Source organism: Protopterus annectens, chromosome 17.part0 (genome assembly GCF_019279795.1).
Source record: "Protopterus annectens isolate FY-2018-M chromosome 17.part0, PAN1.0, whole genome shotgun sequence".
NCBI lineage: Eukaryota > Metazoa > Chordata > Ceratodontiformes > Protopteridae > Protopterus > Protopterus annectens.
The window spans coordinates 595,546,509-595,568,440 of NC_056751.1; the positions used below are offsets into that span (position 1 = coordinate 595,546,509).

At 42.7% G+C, this 21,932-nt stretch overlaps 1 protein-coding gene across 2 annotated transcripts in view; it reads right to left on the reverse strand.

The window, feature by feature from the left end:
- TRIM28 (tripartite motif containing 28) overlaps window positions 1–21,932 on the reverse strand; it is a 689,781-nt gene that overhangs the window by 665,396 nt on the left and 2,453 nt on the right. For both annotated transcript variants that reach the window (XM_044058953.1, XM_044058952.1), the window contains exon 2: window positions 6,310–6,449. In XM_044058953.1, coding sequence (XP_043914888.1) covers window positions 6,310–6,449 — 140 coding nt within the window. The remainder of the gene's footprint in view (window positions 1–6,309; window positions 6,450–21,932) is intronic.

Sequence of the window (21,932 nt, forward strand, 5' to 3'; positions counted from 1 at the left end):
TGGAGTCAGCTTTGTTGTTCCGGATCCAGCTGAAGTCAGGCGGAAGGTCAGAAGGCAAAACTGAGGCCTTGGAAATGGTCAGAGGCCTGCAGCTGAAAATCTGCAGGCTGCAAAAGGCGCCTCACTGACTACCGCATGACCGACGACCAACTTATGAGGACTTTCCCTTCGGAAGCCTGTTGCAGTCCTTATCCTTTCATTTCTTGGGGATATCCGAAGCCTGCAGACTAGCAGCCAAACTCCAAAATGCTTAGCCCGACAACAAATACTACACAGATTAAAGGAAGCACAGAGATCACAATTAGCAATGTCATGGTAAAGGCCTAAACAAATATAATAGGAATGAAAACATCTATAGGGAATCTGCTTTCCACAGGTAAGACAATGAACCTTTGACATTCGTTAAAGCAAGAGGATCCCAACAGGGTACTTTGCTATAGTAGACTTAAACTGTGTAGTCGGAAACAAAAAAGGTAAACTGCTGACCAACAGCAGTGGTGGCTGTGGCCCATTTCAATGCGACTGTGGAGGAGGCAAACATTTGCAGAAGACTGATCCAGAGGAAGCAGAGAGATATTGCTGTTAGTGGGTCTTGATGCAGACAAAGCAAGGGATAGAATTAAACTGGAATTTTACTAGTTGGGCAGTGGACGCATTTACATTCTGTGATACAATAAAGGCTAATGAGGCGGCTACACAAGGGATCAGAGGCAAGTTAGATTACAAGGTTTTCTTCCCAAAAACATGTGAACAGGAACGGTCTGCTCCATTTCAGAGTTAAGAGTACAGAGAATAGAGTGGGAGGGTGGAACTTTACTACAGAATAGAAGAGGCCAAAAAGACAGTCTGCAGGCTTGGCTTCCTATATTTTATATATACATCTATATCTATCTATATAAAACCCCTCCTGTTCGGTATATATAGGTTCACACTAGGCTCATAGGTTCATACTAGGCTATCTGCCCTAGGGCATTTATAAGCCTAGCCAGAGTGTTTGGCTTTCGCCACCCATTTTAAATTAAGTTTGCTATGCCCTTTTTCGAGGTTAGTATACTGGTGCCTCGAACACAGACACAGAAGTGATACCCGGGGTAAACCTACGATCCCCCATCCACTCATTTCTCAGAGGTACATGCAAGCACAGGACAAAATGACTGACCAAGTTCGCAGACTACTGCGAACTAGGCGTCATAATAGACTCTCCCAAGAGCCACACACTAGGATCTAAACCTCACGACAATAGGACGTGCTGGAGGGATATAGTCCTGTCCCAGAGACTCCCCATGCTTTGGAACAGGATTCCAATCTACATTAGGCAGAGCCCCTCACTAACACTCGAGAAACCTTGACGAGTGGATGGAAACAGAAAACTTACCCCAGGGATCACTGCAGTGGCTCTGCTGGACAAAGGCACAGGGAACTAATCTACTGGGGCGGTCAAAGCAAAACACATTCTGGCTAGGCTTATAGATGCCCTCTAGCAGATAGCCTAGTACTTACCTATGAACTTAAGAGTACAGGCAAAGGAAAAAGGATGGGTGAATGCCAAGTGTAAGACCTGCTCTGGTAGAATTTGAATCTAGAACTGAAGCAAATGTTAAAGAAAAAGCAATGAGGATACAAATATGGATGCCATATATTCGAAGTCTAGAATTTTCGCTTGGAGGTGTTCACATAGGTATTCTTGTACTACCATGCGGACAATTTTTCCCTCTAGTTCAAATGCTGGAGGAAGTGTGATGGGGGAAGAGGCACCTGGACATGTTTTGGAAATGCAGCGAGTTGGCAAATTTTAAACAATTCCCTACAAGGGGAGGTCAGAAATATTGGGAGAGTAAATGGTAAAGACAATATTCTTCTGAGCTAGGACATTATCTGAATTGCCCGATTCTGAGCTAGGCCACACGATCTGAATTGCCTAAACAGTAACATCTTAAGTTTAATTCTGTTGGGCACAAAGAAAAACTGGAAGGATCTTTAGGGGAGAGAAAAATTGACAGTCTGAACTGCAAGTGGGAAGACTGGTAACTGAACATGTTTTGGGTGAGTAATGAGTAGGGGACTAAATTCCTTAAAGGGAAACTTCAAAAATACTGGGCAAGCAAATTGATGTACCCAAGGAAAATTAGGCTGGGATACAGGATCTGAACTGTCCAGACAGCGAGGCCTTGTTAATTTAATTATGGAGGCTGCCAAAAAGCTATAAAACTTGGAAATCAAAGTCTAAACCAACTGTTTAGTTTATTTTTATTTTACATTTGTTGACAGGGCTAGTCTAACTGGATACATGCCGAGGGAGATGAGCACCAAGACAGAACAATGAACAAATAAGCAACAGTAAAAACAAGAATATTTAAAATGCATACTACAGGTTAACATAGAAAATTTGAGGACAACAGCCTAGCAGTACAGAATGCAGGCACAATATAGAATACGGATACAAGTTTTAGAGGGAGATAGTAATTGTGACCAATAAGGAAGTAATCACAATTTGAGCAGAAAGGGTAGGTAGAGCAGTACAGGGGCATAACCAGTGTTCTGAGGACCAGTTTCAATTTGTTTTCTGAAGAGTGACAGTGAGGGGAATAAAGTTGACTGGGGAGTAGATTCCAGGCTTTTCCAAACAGTATTAGAGAAGAGAGTCGCCAGCCTTGTTTGGTTTAGAGGTATGTACTAGACATTTGCGAGATGACCTTAAGGACAGATTTTTATAGGGGGAGATGAGGGTGAATAGGAGTACTGGAAGGCTTATATAAAAAAAAAAAGTGTTAATGTGCTATGGATAGTACTTGGAATTTAATTATGTTTTGTAGTTCAAGCCACCCCAGCTGCTTTATATTAATGCAATAGTAGGTTCTAAATGGGTTGTCTGTAGTAAATGTGGCAATGTTATTTTAGGACATTCAAATTTGCTGATGCTATTTTTAGATAGCTTAGTAAAAATGGGGGCGGCATAAAGTGGAGATCAGATGAAAGTGAGCTATAGTGGTTTTAGCTGTAGGTAAAAGGAAGGTTTTAATCCTACAAAGTGAAGTTTTTGTTGGCAGTTTTTATAGTATTATTGTTTATGTGGATATCCAAGTTCAGATTGTCAATGGTGATACCCAGTAGTTTGGTGGTTGGATCTGGCGATATAGTTTTATTGGAGAACTGAAATCAAAAGGAGAGGACTTGAGTAGGAGTTCAGTTTATTTGGGGTTTAGGAGAAGGCACCGCTGTGTGAACCATTGTTCAACTGTGTTAAATACTTTCTGGGTAAGAGTGAAGTTCAGAAGAGGACGTGGCTGAGCATCAGTGTGGAGTCATCAGCATATTGTATGCATGTGGCTGTAGATGAAGGTCATTAATATGGAGAAAAGTACAGGTCCTCTGATGGACCCTTGAGGGACAGGGACACCAAGGTTAACAGGCAGGAGGGTGGAGAGACTTGTGCCATAGTACAGCCTGTTGTCTTATCTAGGTAGGACTGGAATCACTTTATGAAGATGTACCTAGTGAGAGATTTAAGTATTTTGACGAGAATCTGGTCATTTACCATGTCAAAATGCTTTAGACAGGTCAATAAATAGTGCCAAAGAAAGATTGTTTAGGTTGCAGTTTTTACCTATACAATGAAGTGAAGGAAAGAAGGGCTGTGGTACTGCTATGTGAAGGTCTGAATCCATGCTGACAGTTGGAAAGTAAATTATTTTGGGTTAAGTGGTAAAGTAATTTTCTATGAATGCATTTCTCCATGATCTTTGCCAAAGGAGAGAGAGAGAGAGAAGGGCAATGGGGCAGTAGAGTTCAGTGGAGTATCCACCTTTATGGAGGGAGATATTCCATAAGCTACGGATATAGCCTTCAGTAATAGTTCTATTGAGCAGAATGGAAATGGGATAAGTGATAGCTCTGCCCGATTGTTGTAGAAATTCAGCAGGTAATTGGTCTGCTGAGGGAGAGCATGGTTTTAATTTCTGTAATAGGGTTAGAATATATGCTGGGACAGGTTTAATATGAAAAGGAGGGGGCAAGGCAGACTTGTAGGAAGGTAGAGTGAAGTTATTAGGCGATAAGCTGACTAGCTAGTGTTTGGATAGCATAAAAAAAAAAAAAAAAAAGTAAAACATTGGCTGTATTCATGGGATTTTTGTGGTCAGTATTTTGAGGGTCTGGAGTAGTGGATTGACCTGGATAGAGTAGTTGGTTAATGCTAGTCCAAAATTTTTGTGGGTTTTGGTTAGCTTGTTGGGATTGTAGGTAGTAGTTTCTTCCATCTGAAATTATAGCTTTCTTTGTATTTCTCAACTGTCTAAAGGTTTATTGGTCTACAGGGTTTAGTCAGTCATTCTCCATTTTGCCCAAAATGTATTTCTAAGATGTATTTTGTGTTTGGTTTCTTTTGACAACCATGATGCAGAGTTGGTTTCAATTCCAATTAATCTGGTTGGAGCATAGTGCTTAATAGCAAGGAAGTTAGAGTTAAAGCAATTAACGGCTTCTTTAAAGGGAGGTGTCGTAAGGGAGACCAGTTGCAAGCCCTTCATTCCATTTGGAGTAATTCAGGGTTAAAATTAATTTTAGATCTGATGTTTGACAGATGTGGGTATAGTAGGAAAGGCTGCTACAGTAGCAGTTCCAATTAATGTTTATATCGCTTAGCATTATGGTTTCTTGGGGCAGGTGTTGGGAAAGCCAACAAAGGATATTTTCCATGGTGGCAGTGTTACCAGGTGGTAGATACATACAGATAGATGGATTTGGCATTAAGACTAAGTTTGGAGATAAGAATTTCTGCATTGGAGTCTAGAGGTAGTTTACAGTCATAAGTGGTTAACTAAGCTAGATTTATATAGAATAGCAACCCCACCACCTTTCTTGGCTACTCTGTCAAGTATCAGGATATTATATCCCAAGTGGGATGATTTCAATGTCTTTGGTTACAGGATCTGAACTGTCCAGAAAGGAAGGCCTTGTTTAAATTATGGAGGCTGCCAAAAAGCCATTACTAAAAACTTGGAAATCAAAGTCTAAACCAACTGTATTTGTAGTGAATATTGTACGAAGAAAATAAAAAATTTTTGGTCTTTCGAGTTGGAAGAAACTACATGGGGAGATGAAACACTGTACAGTTGGTTAACACTAATCACAATTATGGTTTTGTACTAAATTTCAAACCAACTCCTATACACCCTCACTCTTAAAATCTTGGGGCAGCTACCTGAATGAATCACCACTTCAGCATGGCTTTCATGTCCCACTCTTAACTTGATCAGTGTCATGAAGGTCCTAGAATGAGAAGATTTCTACACTACAGTTCCTTTAACAGAACATAACCTACTGCATGGAATTGGGCTTTATCTATTTGGGAATAGGAGAAGAGAGCGTGACATCAAAAGCTACAGTGACTGACGCACTGCACAAGTCCAAAACATCCAGTGGACATACAATCTCATGCAATTAGATTGCATTCTGGATCAGATTTTCAGATTTTGTGGACATGTCTTGTATAAAGACTGAATATATTGCAACTGTTTGGAAATCCAGAAATGCAATTCTAAGTGAACACACCATTAAACTACATGCCATTAGTTGCAGCAGATGAAGTGACAACAGCAGTACTGGGACTCCCAGATCTGCCATCTGTTCAGGATACAGACTGTCAAAATCTGCAGATTCTAGCAAGAGCAAAACCGCCAGCGACTTCACCCGACCTTGGTATAAAGCTGTGCAACAGACTAGTTGCATACAGACTAGTAAACTGCAACATATCAGGCCATGTGCATTTAAGATAGGGTATGACACTACATGATGTACACATGCATCAAGTGTATGTGTACATTCATGTAGTGTCATACCCTAGACAGGAACATTAGCAAAACTTCTGTACTGAACTGGAAAATCGTAAAGCATCCGCCTCATAGGAATACTCAAAAAAAATTCCACAATTAGATGCAAACCAGAACTTCTCTATTTGCTAGAGGTCTCCAAAATATGGACACAATACATTAGGAATGCCAACTCCTGACAAATTGTCAGCACTGGTTTCTAAAAAGTGGCCCGTTTGAAAGCTCCATGCTTGAAAACATTCCAATTCCATATATTCAGCCAATAATCATTCCAATTCCATATATTCAGCCAATAATCCAATATCCCTCCAATGTGAATACTACCAATTTAAACCACTCGTATTCCAAAATGAAGGAATCAGACTGGTTACTTGACAATTCAGATACATTAGAGTTTGGCCTGCCTCACTTTACCACCAACTAAGCAGCTCATGTCCAATTAGAATTATCCAAAATCCATAAAAGGGCCAATAAAACTCACCTGCACTGGTGCTGCACGACTAGCATCACTCTCCGAGTTGGCTCCAGATGCACCTCCAGAAACACTCACAGTCATAAAATAATTCTCCATAATATCTTTCTGAAAACATTGCTGCTTGCATACGGGGCAGTTCACGAGACCTGGATTGGGGGAAAAATCCATTATAAAACCTTTCTACAGGCATCTCAAGCAACAGCAATTGATCTTAAGACTCCACAAAGTTACACGGCAAACCAAATAATCCTTGCTCAATTTACAACTGACCAGCATTGTTGTGGAGATGTACTGGGTTGGGTAGTTTGGGGCATGAGGCCAAGTTGCATTAAGTCTGGTACAAGTTTTACTATGCTGCTTAACTGCAGTGAAATACTATGACACTGCCCCATGACTAACTCATCCAAGCACCACCACACAAGGATGCAGATTGCAACCTCCTCTGCTTTTGGAGCAACTGCAAGTTAACTTGAGCAAGCCATACTACTTGCAGTGAGAACTCACCAATGCGTAACCGCTTACAGAAGACTAATGCATCACACACCAAAGTATCACAAAAGCTTGTCAACTGTCCCTTTTTGGTTCAGATTACAGATCTGAAAGGAGACAATTACAGAACTGACCTCAAGCACTTCAATTCAGAGTGTGCAAAAAATTACCTTTAAGCATTTCAATGGACACATTACAACCACTCCCCATAAAAAGTACACTTCCAATATAAAAATAGTTTATTCTTAACAGGGAAACAGCCAGAGTGCTTTAGCAGCACTGAAAGCCAATAATATTGCATTCCTGCACCAACTTAGTACACAAAGCAAAAAAGGTCCACATACAATTCTCTAAGGGATATAATTACAAGAAATACTCAATTCACCTACAGCTTAAAGGAAAACATTGGCATTAGTGATTTGATTGCCCACAGCAGCATTGCTTCATTTATGCAAGGATCTAGTACTTCTGCTTTTATCTTTACAAGACAGTAACATGGCTGGAGGCATACAGACTTCCAAGCTGATCCATAATCTGCGGTCCTCCCTAGGAAGCATGTTTAGCCTAGGCTACAGTTGGTATTAAGTTTTCTGGTTCAAATGACTATTCTTGCAGATTACACTGTCTGGGGGCTAGCAGCTGAAGGTCCTAGTTCAATATCGGAGGTGGGAAGCATGAAAATAAGCCACAATAAGTTAGAGAAACTGAACTTGTAAAGCAGTTACTTACGAAATAATGGCAATATTAGATGGCATGCAAATAAGGGAGACCACATCAAGCTAACAGAAGTTAGCCAAAACGATGGAAGAGTCAGAGCCAAGGAAAGATTGGAGAACCAACTGAAGTGTGAAAAATCTGACCTAGAAAATCAAAAGCATCCCAGAAATGCTTTACTGGCAAGCCCCTAACAGTTAAATTTAGAAAAAGCTATATAGACTAACATTCTGGAAAGCAAAACCACCAAAAATTCAACGGCAGATATAAACAAGGGCTTTACTAGAGGCATCTTGGGAGAGAGGCAATATGTACCTTTCACAAATTGTGTACACTTACCATAAATGTAGATGTTGAGTGTATTCACTGTTGCAGTCATCACCCGTGGGTTATGCCTGCTGTGATGGCCCTCAGCCAAGCTGAATACCAGAGTCTTTTCTGTGTCTGCTGCTGTCAGGTCAGTGCTATAAAGGAAGGCAGACGCCATTACTTCAGGTCTTGCCCCAACCAGGTCAGAGGACAAGAAAATATAGTGAAGTGGTCCTGGTGGCTAAAACCCACCGTTAGAAACTTAAATCTTCCTTCTTTAGGAAGACATAAGGGGAGGGAGGGTGGGAAACCAGGACTGCAACAGTGATTGCACTCAAGCATCTACATTTATGGTACATGTACACAACTCTACTATGTTTAGTGTTTCTATGTTGCAGTCATCACCTGTGTGAGGATTCCCAATGCTGAGGAGATGGGTGGTAGAACTGCAGAGGACAACTCTGCCCTAGCCTTAGAAAATAGAGGCAGGTGGTAATGCTTTGCATGGACAGAAATCCAGATGGCAGCTTCCAGGATGTCCCTAACTACCAAACTACTTGGTGTCACCATAGACAACAATCTTTCCTTTGACATGCACATTAACACAATTAAAATCGGTCAACAAAAAGCTTGGCTCTGTACAGAATAAAACCCTTCCCATCACCCACAGCTAGAACTACTATTGCACATAGTCATCTAATCTCTACACTCCTCTATGCCTCTTCCATTTTCACCAACCTAAGGGCAACCATAGTAAGCTGGAAAGCTCCTACACTAATATAGCTAGATTTGCTACTGGTAACTCATTTAAAACTCACCACTGTTAAAACTTAAAGCAGCTTGAATGGCTGGAACTACAGAATCTGATCAAGTACCACCAACTAATCATTATACAAAACTCTAACCTTCCAATACTCAGTCTCTCTACCACCATCACTCCTTATAATAATCTGAAGTCCTTACACCCATCTCAGAAACTTCTAGTCAAAACAAGCAGGGCTGGGGATTCTCTTTTCTCCAATACTGTGGGAAAATTCTGGAATCTTCTCCCATTTGACCTTTCCTTTATTTCCTCTATCACTCTACAAAAAAAAAGGCAAACTTTCTAAACACACACTGGTCATGCCACTGTACTAAACCTGTCCTCCACCCAAACTATGCTCAGTCTCCCCCCTTTTTCTTTCAACTAATTCTTCTGTCACTTCTTTTAACAATGTATAGCCTCTTTGCTCTGTAATTTCTTCCCCCTCACTTATTTGAAAAATGTTTTCTTTGTAACCAATTACTTCTACTAATCATTAGCAGCATCTTGTGTAATGCAGTGTGCATGGCATTAGACTGTACACCACCAGTTTTATTTTTCTTTGCCATTAAGTGATTTACTTCACCTGTACATTGAATGTACATTGTATGCCTGCTCTTTGCATTATGAAATGTACCCCATGTAATTTTGAAAACTCCAGTGTGCATATTAACTAGATGTGTCAGTGCATATAGTACTATAACTTCAGTTTTTGTTTGTATATTTCTTTTTAAAATTTCTTTATGTTAAGTTTGTCATGCAGCTCATCTCCCCGGGCCTCTACTGAAAATGGACATCTATCCAGTTAGACTAACCTGGTCAACAAATGTAAAATAAAACATAAAAACTCCAAGGAGTGCTGTCGAAGTGGAGGCTGCCCTAGTGGAATGGGTTTGTATAGTTTTTTTTTTGGGGGGGGGGGGGGTTGTTCTCATACAAGCTAGCAGAAAAATGGATCCATTGTGATAGCCATTGGGAACCATTCTCCCCCCCTTCCTTTCAGGGTTAGGAAAGGTGGGTAGATGTATGGCCTGGTTGAGAGTTTCATTAGATATCATCTTGGACATGGAGGAATTAGTCCTCAGGGAGACCTTCTCTGCATGGAAGAGGATGAAGGGCTCAATGGCCACCAGAGCATGAATTTCTGAAAACCTTCTGGCTGAGGTGATAAGTAGGAGAAAAGCAGTCTTCCAGGAGAGAGAGGTTCGAAGGGAGGAAAAAAAAAAAAGTCATTTCCCCAAGACACAATTCAGGTCCCAGGTTGGAGTGGGTGGCCTTTTGGGAGGTCTGCTACTAGAAGCCCCTCTGAGGAATGGTTTAATAAAGAGATTAAAAATAGGGGCCGTTTTGCATCAAAATGAACTGAAATTGCTGAGCCGTGGATTTTAAATAAAGAGATGCAACCATTCGGTTCATAGGTAGGTATTAGGCTATTGGCCCTAGAGCCTACACAAGCCCAGCCAAAAAGGTACCCTGGATTTTGCCAACCAAAAAATTTTTCCTGTGCCACTGTCAGAGCCACAGAAGTGATCCAGTACTAATGAGGGGCTTTGATAGACAGGTAGCAGTTAGAGTATGGGAAGTCTGGGAAAGGTTTAGGTCCCTAGAGCACATAGCTCAGAGGAATTGGGACTTACGTGGAGCATGTCCAACAGGTTTGGGGTTTGGCATAGCTTTGTATGTTAGGCAGAGATCACCTCCGAGTAGGAGACACAATGGAATAAAGCTGAGTTGAGAGACTGTCTGCATAGGGCATCCGTTTGTTGCCGGTAATCCTCAGAGGCATTTCTGCGGCCTTTCCAGTTGTAGAAGTCTTGTGAGGTACATACCAAAAGGGCGTTTTACTCTAATGGGTACAATAAGTGATGAGTAGAGGAGAACAATGACCTCTTTCTGGATAAACCTTTTGTGATGGTGTACCACATAGGATTTCCTGACTACTGTGGCGATGTGATCAAAGGAGAGACTGTCCACCTGTGTCCCAAAGTCTCACACTTTTGGTGTTAAGTATACTACCAACTATGTTGTAGTTCACGGGTACAGAGGTTTTACCAAAGGGGATGACCATACACTTTTTGGCATGGAGCTTGAGACCATGGCTTTGACACCAAGCACCTCTCAGTGAAGCCCTTTTGTAGGATGTCCACATCATTAGGAGTTTCTATTATGGCTCCTAGTTTGCAGTCATCTGCAAACTTAGCCAAACACCTTCTGTGCTAGCCTGTACTTCAGAATAGTAGATACCAAAACAGGAGAAAACCCAAGACTAAACCATGTGGTACTCCACTTATCTGAGGTCTAATTTGGAGTTTGCTACTTTTCAGTGTGGGTTCTGTCAGTGAGCCAGTTGGCAGCCCATCTTGTGACACAAGAATTTATACCTAGTTTAATGGGTTTATCTACAATTCCAGAGCGGGGGGGGGGGGGGGGGGCAAAAGCCTTGGCAAGATCTAGATGGGCTGCGTGAACCACCTTACCCTTGTCTATGGCTTTGGTGACTGCTGCAAAGTCCATCAGGTTTAGGAGACATGATCTGCCTTTTACAAACCCGAACTGGGTGGGGTCCAGAGTTGAGATTACCAATGTCTTTATAAGTTCCATGAGGATTCATTCCATGGCCTTGCAGACTAGGCTTGTCAGGCTAATGGGGCAGTAGTTCCCAGGGTCTGTGGTGGCTCCCCCCTTGTGGAGCGAGATAACAGTAACTTTGCACCATTCAGCAGGCACAAAGCCTGATAACATGGTACTTGGGTGGGGTGCCAGCTCGTTCTGTAGTTTGTGTAGAATGCAGCCTGGGATGTTGTCTGGTCCCATGGATGCTGTGTTCTTGGCTTTGGAGTTTTTTTTTTTTTGTTTTTTTTTTTAAACTTGTGCAGCCATGATTACAACTCATGGGATTTTACTCTTACAACAGTTTCTTCCTTCTGTTCTACATTTTATGGCAGGGGACCAGCAGATTTGGCTTCCTTTTTTTTGGGAGGACAGCGTGATCCATGCACTCGTGTAAGTGCTTATAAAGTGCAACTGTGTAGGATTCAGTAGTCGTAACTGTATTGTACATCTGCATGGGTGTCATGAAGTTCACCATTTGTTTCAAGAAGCATGAAGTTGTCTTGAGAATTTTTTTTTTACTGTGGTTTCCTTAACAGGGGGGGGGGCAGGATGTGGATAGCTTAAGGTCGGATCGGACCAATGGAGGTGTTTACTTCAGGTGTGGACCACCAGTAATTCAGGTTGGTAATGACTAGATCTAGGATATTGTTGCCCCTGGTGGGGGTGTGGATAAGTTGATCCAGGGCATTGGAGTTTATGAATTCCAGAAAGCATTGAGCAAAGGAGTTGGTACACGAGTAGTTTACCAATTAATGGTGGGGTAGTTGAAGTTGCCCATTACTAGGGTGTTTGGTTGAACCCTAATATTTTAGTTGCACTTTGACAACGTAAAGTGGCTCCTCTAGGTAGCCTTCTCTGGACTGGTACCAGGAGCAGAATCCTCTCCATTTTCCTGCATAAGATTTTCTGGTGCTGGGGCTTCTGTGATGATGTCTAGAACCAGTTTGCTTAACAGGGCCCCTTCATTTGCCTTGGCCAATCAGGAGCAATGAGGGTGGTCTTTGGTCTATAGCACCCTAGGGGATAAGAGGCAGAGGAGAGAATGTGTACACAGAGGGTGTTCCAGGGGAAGGTAAAGGCATCCACCTTCCACGCTAGATGGTGAAACTCCCTGGTACAGAACCTTTTCAGCCGATGGTTGGGATACGAAGCAGAGATCCACCTCTGGAGTGGGGGTCCAGTAAGTTTCTGCTGAAGTGACCTGCCAGGGTGGTGTTGATCCCTAGTAGGTACTGTGCTATCAGGTGTAGTCCAATGGAAGAGGCTGCCAGCCAGAGATTCATAGCTAGCCTGCACAGAGGATAAGATTGGGTACCTCCCAGTTTGTTGATTTACCACATTACTGCGGTGTAGTCTGTTTTGATAAGGAGAACCCGCTGAGACGGGGTTTGAAGGATGTCGGAGCTTTTTGTACCGCCATTATTTCCTTCCGATTTGGTGTGTAAGGGAAGGTGCTGGGCATCCCAAAGAACTTGGGTGCACCTGGCTTCTAGGTGAACACCCCAAGCTATGACTGAGGCATAGTTTAGTACTAGGCTACATGTCCTGGAGCATTTGTAAGCCTAGCCATAGTGATGTGGCTTTCACCACCCCATTAAATGGTACAAAAATGCACAGAACAGGATTTAGAATACTGTGCCTCTCTAGTGAAGGTCCCCTTATATAATAGAATTAGTTTACTGTGCCCCTGTCTAGTAGTGAGACAGATGTGACCCCTGGGGTAAACTAACGATCTCCCATCCACTCAAGATTTCTCTTGGAGTTACTGAGGGGCTCTGCCTAACATGAACTGGGATTTTGTTCGAGCATGGGAAGCCTCTGGGTTATGAATCTATCCCTCCAGCATGTCCTATTCATACTTGTGCCGAGGTTTAAGTCTTCAGCTCTCGTGGCTCTGATGGATTTGGATTTTTTTGAGGTGGAGCATGTACATCCGTTCCTGATGGGACATGGCCTTGTACGTCAGGCACAGATCACCTCTGAGCAAGCGGTATGCTACTGAATAGAGCTGGAGTTTTAGTCTGGCAGAATAAGACATATGTTGGAGACCCTTGATCATATTGGTGAGGTACTTCTGTGGTCTCTCCAGCTGTTGCAAATGCCAGGTGAGGTACATACCAAATGGGGCATTGTATCATGGGTCTGATGAGGGAGTATAGGGGTACAATGACAACCTTGGATCTGGATGTGAATCCCTTCATAAGGTGTGCAAAGTAGAATGTCTTTCTAACCACTTTGGCAACGTGGGTGTCAAATGAGAGGTCACTAGGTCTCAGATTACTTTTTCCGTACTCAGTGGGTTGCTGCCTGTGTGTGGGTACTTTGTTTTTCCCCAAAGGGGATGATTATACATTTTTTGGCATTTAGTTTAAGGCCATGTCTCCGGCACCAGTTGTCCGTTTGTGAGGCCTTTTTGTAGGATGTATGTGCCCGCTGGTGTATCTACTACGGCATCCAGTTTGCAGTCATCTGCAAACTTTGTCAGCCACAACCCTCCCATGTTTGCTTTAACATCTGAGAAATAAATGCCGAACAAGAGGGGTCCCAGGACAGATTCCTGTGGGACACCACTTGGGACTGGCTTTGAGTCTGACATTGCTCCAGCGATTTTAACTTTATGGGTTCTGTCCTTTAGCCAGTTTGCAACCCATCTAGTGACATAAGGGTTTACATTTAAGCTGTTGAGCTTATCTAGGATGCCCGAGTGGGGTATTGAGTCGAAGGCTTTAGCCAAGTCCAGGTAGTCTGTATGGACTGCTTTGCCCTCATTAATGGCTCTAGTAACAGTTTTGAAAAAAAGTCAACCAGGTTCAAAAGGCAGGATCTGCCCTTTACAAAGCCGAACTGGGTGGGATCAAGTGTCTGTAGGTCCCCAATGTCTCTGCTTAGGAGTTCCATAATGATTCTTTTCATAGCTTTGCAGACCAGGCTGGTTAAAGCTTATGGGGCGGTAGTTCCCAGGGTCTGTAGAGGTACCCCCTTTGTGGAGTGGGACCACTGTTGCTGTACGCCAGTTCAGGTATATATCCTGTAGTAAGACTAAGGTTAAATAGCATTATGTGTGGGTTTAGCTCCTCTTGGAGTTCACGTAGTACGCAACTCGGGATACTGTCAGGTCCCATTGATGCTGTGTTTTTAGCTTTGCTGTGGGCGGCTCTCACCTGGACATCTGAGATGACAGGGAGATTACATTCAGCTGGGTACGCATTTCTTCTTTTGGGGGTGAGGGAGGGGAGAAATTTGCACTGAACCCATCAGCCAGAATGTTGGCAATATCCGTGGGTTCAGTGTTGATCAGAGATGTCTTCCCTTTATGGGATTTTGCTCTGTCATGCAGTAGCTTCCTTCTTTTGTTATACAATTTAGTGGCAGAGGTCCAGACAGGACACTTACCTTTGGTGGAGAGGGACTTGGATTTATTTGGGATTGCATGATCATGCATTCTTGGAGATGTCCATAGAAAGCATTTGTGAAGGATTCAGCATTGTGGGATGTGGTATCTACTGGCCCAGTGGGCTTAAAGGATACAATCTGTGTCTTAAGAAGAGTGACGTCTGCTTTTGAGAAGTTTTTCACTGTGGTCTTTTGTGCTGGGGGTGGAGGTGGGATATTTATATCCAGGGGGATTAGTTTGTGGTCAGATCTCACTAGTGAGGGGTATACCTCCTGTGTGGAGCATTTTGTCCCCGTGTTTATGATCAGGTCTAGCATATTATCTCCCCTAGTGGGAGAGGTGACTAGTTGTTCCAGTGCATTTGAATTTATGAATTCCAGGAACCCTTGGGCTAGGGTGTTGGGGCAAGAATAATGTACCCAATCTATGTGAGGGTAGTTGAAGTCTCCCAGTATGATGGTATTTTGTGATGCATTCATATCCTCCAATGTCGTCAGGAAGGCTGAGTGGGGTTCCTGAGATTGGGAGGGTTGTCTGCAACATTCTACCAGTTTTGCCTATGGTTAGTTGCACCTGTATTGTCTCCGATGCTTCATGTGTTGCTACTAACCTGGAGGTGTGGGTGTCCTTGAATATTGACACTCCCCCTCCCTTTGTGGTTCGGCCCAGGTTTTGGGGCTGAAAAGCATGACACGAGGTATAGCCTGGTAGCGCTGGGGTGCTCTCAGGTTTCAGTTACTGCACAGATGTCAATGTTCTCCATACTGAGGAGTGCATAGAGTGCCTGCATCTTGAGATTTAGACTTCTGGCATTGAGCAGTATTACTCTTAGTTTTTAGACTTCTGGCATTGAGCAGTATTACTCTTAGTTTTTTTCCATTTTTGTTTTCTAAGGATCAGTTGTAATGGTCTGCCAAACTCTGCTCTTATGCAGGGGTATTAGGAGGTAGAGGTGGAGTGCTGACACCAGAGGTTCTTCATGTACCACTGAATTTCTCATGTGAAGTCTGGCCAGAGGAACTAGAAAGATGCATGATGTTATGTACCCAAAGGCTTACAGAACTTCCTTGCAGTGAGGGAACTTCTGGAAGCCAGCTGGGTAAAATACAGAGAGGCAGGAAGCTCCATTTTTCTGGGGATATTAAGGCAATTTGGGATAATGTAGTGTCCCCAAGAAAGTGATCTTCCTGGAGGCGGTTTGCCTCATTGGTGTATCCCAAGGTAGCTAGGAGGGTTTTGACAAGAGGTCCTTGAGGAGCTTTTCTTTGCAAACTGCCTGAATGAGGCAGTTGTCCAGATAAGGGTAAATCTGTGCAGTTTTCTGTCTGCAAAAGGCTATGGCCAGGGCTAAGCATTTGGTGAATACCCGGGGAGCAGTAGATAAGCCAAATGGAACTGAACGTGTTGTGAGCCTGCTCCGAGTGAAGGCATTTCCTGCAGGGTTCCCTTATGGGAAAGTGGTGGTAGGCATATTTTAGATCTAGGGCAACTAATCAGGCATTTTTGTCGGCATAGGCAGCAGCCACTGCAAAGTTGGCATTTTGAATCTGGGGACCAACAGAAGTTGTTCAGAATGAATATATCCAGGATGGACGCCAAGTTCCCTCTTCTGTGAAAGGGTCTGGAATAAAAGCCTTTGCCGTTTGACCTGAGGGAGCAGGTTCTACTGCCCCCTCAGGATACAAGAGTTTGGACTTGCATAGGAGTCTGGATGGTCTGCTGGGCTTAACTTGCCCCTGTCTGCCAGGTGTGAGAAAGGGGCAGTGTTGAGAGAAAATGCCTGCTGAACCTAGGTGGCTGCACCTGAAGGAAATATTTTACTGTTTGCATACATTTTGCTTATTCTTCCATCTTTTTAAGCACCTCTTCTGCTTTTACTCCAAACAAGAGTAGATATGACATGATCAGGGAGAGATTATTCCTTCAACCATGCATGTCCCCTAACAACAACTTGACACTGCTGTCCTGCTTGAGGCTTCTAGGGCATCATATCCAGTGTAACGAGTGTTTAGCCACTTGACAATTGGAGTGCAGTCAATTTGCTAACTTTCGGATTAGCAGTCAGGAAAGGTTGAAATAGTGTTAATAATTCTAAAGTGAGTCCGATATTTTAACATGTAGAACCGAAACAGTCGAGTGCCCCGATAGCCAAGGTTGCATATGTGTATACTTTTCTTTTTTTACCCAGTCTGTCCAGGAGTAGGATTCTTTGCAGAACTAGCCTTAGCTCCTTTTGGTGCCGGTGTAATGACTTCCAGGTCTGCAACAGGAAGTCTGAACAGATATTTATGGGAATCTGGTACTCTACCAGTCATGTTTTCTGGGAGCAGGTGGGATTCAGAAGTAGAGCTGGATTCCTGAAGACATCAGGATAGGGGGTGGCCAAGGGTCTGTGCTCGGGCAGGTCTAGAAACAATCTTTTCTTAGACTGAGGGAAGTCCTGGGATTCCCAGTGGAAATGTTCCGAGGATGTGAAGGGTTTCCCCTAAAGAAAGATCTTCTGGTGGGGATGCAAAAGGAATAGACTCCTCTGCATCCGAATCCTCAAGCATTAAACCTTGTGTGGTCTTAGTCTTTACATTTTTTCAGAAGGTCTACAGATTGTTAGCTGATGGACACCATTTCGGAATCTGAGGACAAAAACACTTGGCTACAAAAAGAGCTCCAAGACGCATGGTTCACATGTTAGAGGGGGCACAGAACCAGCAATGCGGGACATCGTGTTCTGGGCCTAAACAAGTGACAGTAGGAAGTCTAGGTGTGGAATTGCTTACCACAGGCAAGAGAACTTTTTTGGACATCGGTTAGTGCAAGAAAAAAAGGATTCCCCAACAGGATACTTGGCTTTAAAAGGTTTTCAGCTGTAATTCAAGCTCTGGTTGCGACAGACTGACACTTGTGAACTGCTTCTGCTACGGACTCCATGGCAAGAAAGACTAATGTAATGGCGTTTGCTGCCTTCCTTTACAGCACAGACGCAGAAAAACACTGACTGGTATTCGGGCCAGCCGAGGACTACCGCAACACGGATAACACAGGTGGTGACTGCAATAGTGAAACACTAAGAACAAAGTCTTGTAAAATGACCAGCCACCTTGGCTGTAACAGATGGACAAAGAAAACTCTGGTGAGAAAATTCATAGGTAACTTGGTAATTCTACTTAACTTGCTCACTAATTAACAGACCTAAACAGGACTTTAAATTATGGATCAGTTAGTGAATTTGTCTCGACATCCATCCTCTGAAAAGGATATACTTCAATCTGTGTGAGTGGACAACTGCACATCAAGGAGATTACAGATTCACATCAAGAGTAATGAAATGGACTTTTACCTAGCCATTTTGCACAAAAATCGATCCAGTGTATACTATTACAAAGAGCAAAAAGATAGTAAATTTCACAAGTAGCAGTGAAAAGTGGCATGTTCTATTCCAGATGCCCAGATGTGCAAAGATTACATCTGGGATGCCAGACAATTGCCAGAAAAAAGTGATTACCCCACTACACTACTTTTGTTGTTTCGTTTGCCAATGCTATTTCTAACAAATTAGAAAACTAAAAATACAGGTCCAGAAATGCAAGCAAATACACTCATGCAATGCCACAACATGAAACAAGTCCCCATATAGAGGGGCAACAGAGTTATCTAGTATATAAACACGTTGCCCCCTCTATCTAGGGACTTGCCCTTTCACGTTGCGTTATAGCATGACCAATGAATGCACCGATTGGCCAATGCCAACAAATTTTTTTTTTTATATATATAAACACTGTGGTGCCCTCTGTTAACAGTGATGAAAACAAGGATCTCACCATTTCCTATAAAAGATGTCAGGCAAAGGAAACATACAAAAGAATTTCCAGGCCTAACGAACTGGGAAACAAATCAAGCCACCATAAAACACACATTTTGGAAAAGCATTTATGAACACTTCAAAATTTTCATCCATTTGGCAACAAAAATATGAAAATAGCAACTTGAGAATTACAATCAAAAAGTATGGCACACATTACAAAAAATCTGGCAGCACCTCGTTCATAGCTGAGAAGATTACAATGGCAAACTACTTTACTTTAAAGCTAATCAATGATAGACTATACAAGGGATTTGGCACAGAATTGATTAGACAAGAATTTAAAATAAAGATAAAAATGCCAAAACTAAAGTAAATTAAACATGCAGGTTATGTAAAATAGCGAGCTGGAAATGGTCACCTCATTTCTGGATGAGATTCAATGGCAAAGGGTCTGTATACTTAAAGGCACAATAGTGCGACAATTCTTGCATCAGGGATATGCCAACATTACAAACAGCTGAGCAGCATTGAAAACATGCACAAAGCACTGACGAAGTTCAGATCACATGGGATCACCCACTGCCAAACAGAATAAAAATAGATGCAAAAAATCAAATACAGTAGTCCAAGAGGCAAAGGCATCAACATTGATGTACAAAGCCTTGCACGGTCATAAAATTAAGTTAGCACTACAGAAGACGAGACCATTCAAGGCTGCAAACTGCAGTATTGTACATTGCTAGGGCAGAGATGAGCTCTAGACTAAACGTCATGAACCTTAACTACACCCAGATTTAGAAATGCGGTCCACTCCAGCCATAGTTAGAAACCCACATTTAAACATGTCAAGAGTTACACATCTTATTCCCAGAACTAACATCTCTCTCCCTCTCAATGGATGGTTGGAGAGCCCAGACCTAAATGCGTTCATTCACACCTGGCTGCACTTAAGTGGGGCCAAGTACTCCATAACAGATTCTGTAGCCACAGGAATGAAGTTTTACTTTACTGAGGATACACACATTAAGTTAACAGCCAATACCAATGTGCGCTGGCCAACAAAGACTGAGGACAATATCCACCCAGAAGGTTTGTCCCAAATAACCGGTGCCACAATCATGGACTAAAACCAAATTAAAACAAACAGTCATCCTTGTGAAGCCAACTATCCCAGAGCTACCACACTTACCCCACTCCCCAAAAGCTGACCCAATTGTTCAGAATAAGTCCCCGTTTTGCAGAACTACACAAGTGGTGTCTAGATTCAAAGATATCCAGGTCAGTCAAGGCAGAACCAGTACAGTACATCTTGCACAGGGTAACTTGGTTACCCTCAGAAAAGGGCAGTGTGTACAGTCACTCGAGGTCTAGAAACTGAGGTCTCAAGTGATGACAATTTTTGAAAGTGGAACAACTTTCACACAAGTTTAACGAAGCTGTTAACCTGACTGGACATAAATGCCCCCTTAGTCATACCTTGACAAATTCATGGTGGAAAGAACCAAACCACATACTATGACTACAGGATCAGACCAGTCAGTTTACCTAGTCAATTTCCCTTTCAAAATGTGAGAATTAATCTCTGTACGAATCAAACCCTGTACCTTGTAACTGGATCCAAACCATTAAACCAACCCACTGGTCACCAACTCAGATCCTTGATATTAAGCGTTAAAAGGTGTGGGGGGGGGATACCATGGCATACCTACTGGGCATTTCTTGCAGCACATCTACATTTGGGTCTAGGACTAATGCTCAGAGACGTGTTTCCACGTATCTGAAACAGCACAGTTTTGCAAAAGTGCTTCTACACCGAAAAGCACTTTCCTGAAACCGTACTTAAAAAAAAAAAAAAAAAACAAGGAAATGTCTGTTGCTGGGATAGTGGCACAGTGGGGATAAGGGAATATTCCCTTTTCCACACTGTAGTGCGATCCAAGTGAGAAAATGAAAGTAGGGGGTGGAGGTGCATGGGGGCTTGCCCCCTGCGTAAACATGGTTTGTGTTAGGTGTTCTTTTTAACTGAGTTTTGCAAAAGTGCTTTTACGAAACTGTGCTTGGCTGTCTCAGATTCATGGAAACAAGTCTGAGCATTAGTCCTAGATCCCTACATTTATTATAGGTTCATAGGTAGGTAATAGGCTATAGGCCCAAGGACCCAAGTAAGCCTAACCAACAAGGCTCCATGGCTTACGCTACCCAAGAAAGTTAATTTCATGTTCCCCTGCCGAACCACTGGGGTGCATTCCCCATCCACTCAAAGATTTTTCTTTGCCAATGAGAAACTTTGCTTGACATAGATGGGTAGCTTGTTCTAGAGTACAGGAAGTCTCTGGGACAGGAATCTATCCCACCAGCATGACTTGTTTATTGTGGTGACAAGGTTTAGGTTCCTAGAGTGTGTAGCTCAGAGGGATTGGGGTTTCTTTATGTTTAGCATGTCCCAACAGCTCTGGGTTTAACATAGCTGTGCGTTAGGCAGAGATCTCCTTGGAGTATGCAATGTGTTACAGAGTACAGCTGGAGTTTGACAGTCAGTGTACAGCATCTGTTCAGAGGCCTGTAATCCTCTGAGGTACTTCTGTGGCCTTCCAAGCTGCTGCAGAGGTCTTGTGATGTACATTCCATAACAGGTGTTTTACTCTATAATGGGTCTGAGTGCCAAGTAGAGGGGTACAATGACCTCTTCTCCAGGATAAGCCTTTTGTGATGGTGTGCCACATAGGATTTCCTGACTGCGGCAATGTGATCAAAACGAGACTACAGTCTACCTGGGTCCCAAAGTATCTTATCGCACATTTGGAGTTACGTAGACTGCCATTTATGTAATAGTTTAAATTCCTGTTCCCTTCAATTAGTTGCAAGAATTCAAATATAACCACAATTTCATATAGATAAGCAGCTCTCCTCCACTTTTTCCCCTCTAGAGAATACCTGCTAGCACTGACCAGCTACATCAAAACTGCCACTTTCTAAAAATCATTTCCATCGCTTATCTAAAAGTGATTGGATTTCCCCATACCCTTACAAACATCTTCCCCGTTGCTTTCAAAATACTTGGCACTACTGATCTAACACAACACTAAAAAGTGAATCATAACTACCCGTGCAATTTCAAAGTCCCTCTTGTTTTTCAGTCTTATACAGCCAACTGATAGGTGACCTTGATTCATATAGAAACTCAATCCCTACTCTGTCAAGATCTAGTATAGAGCCCGATGGTATTGGGAAAGATTCTCCATCAGGCTGTTTCTAAGACTAACAAAATATGCTGGAGAAATTAGGCACGTGCAATTATCCTAATATATGCTGGTTTTGCCCGCCCACAGACATTTGAATTACAAAATATAATTACTTATTCATGGGAATGCAGAATTTGGCCTTTTAAGATATTCACACACAACAGCCTATTCTGTTTACCATGCAAGTCCAGCTGGGCACTGAGCTAGTGCTGAGTGGAGGGCCCAGGAAGAGGAGCTCTATGCAAAATATCAAATATCCCACTATCA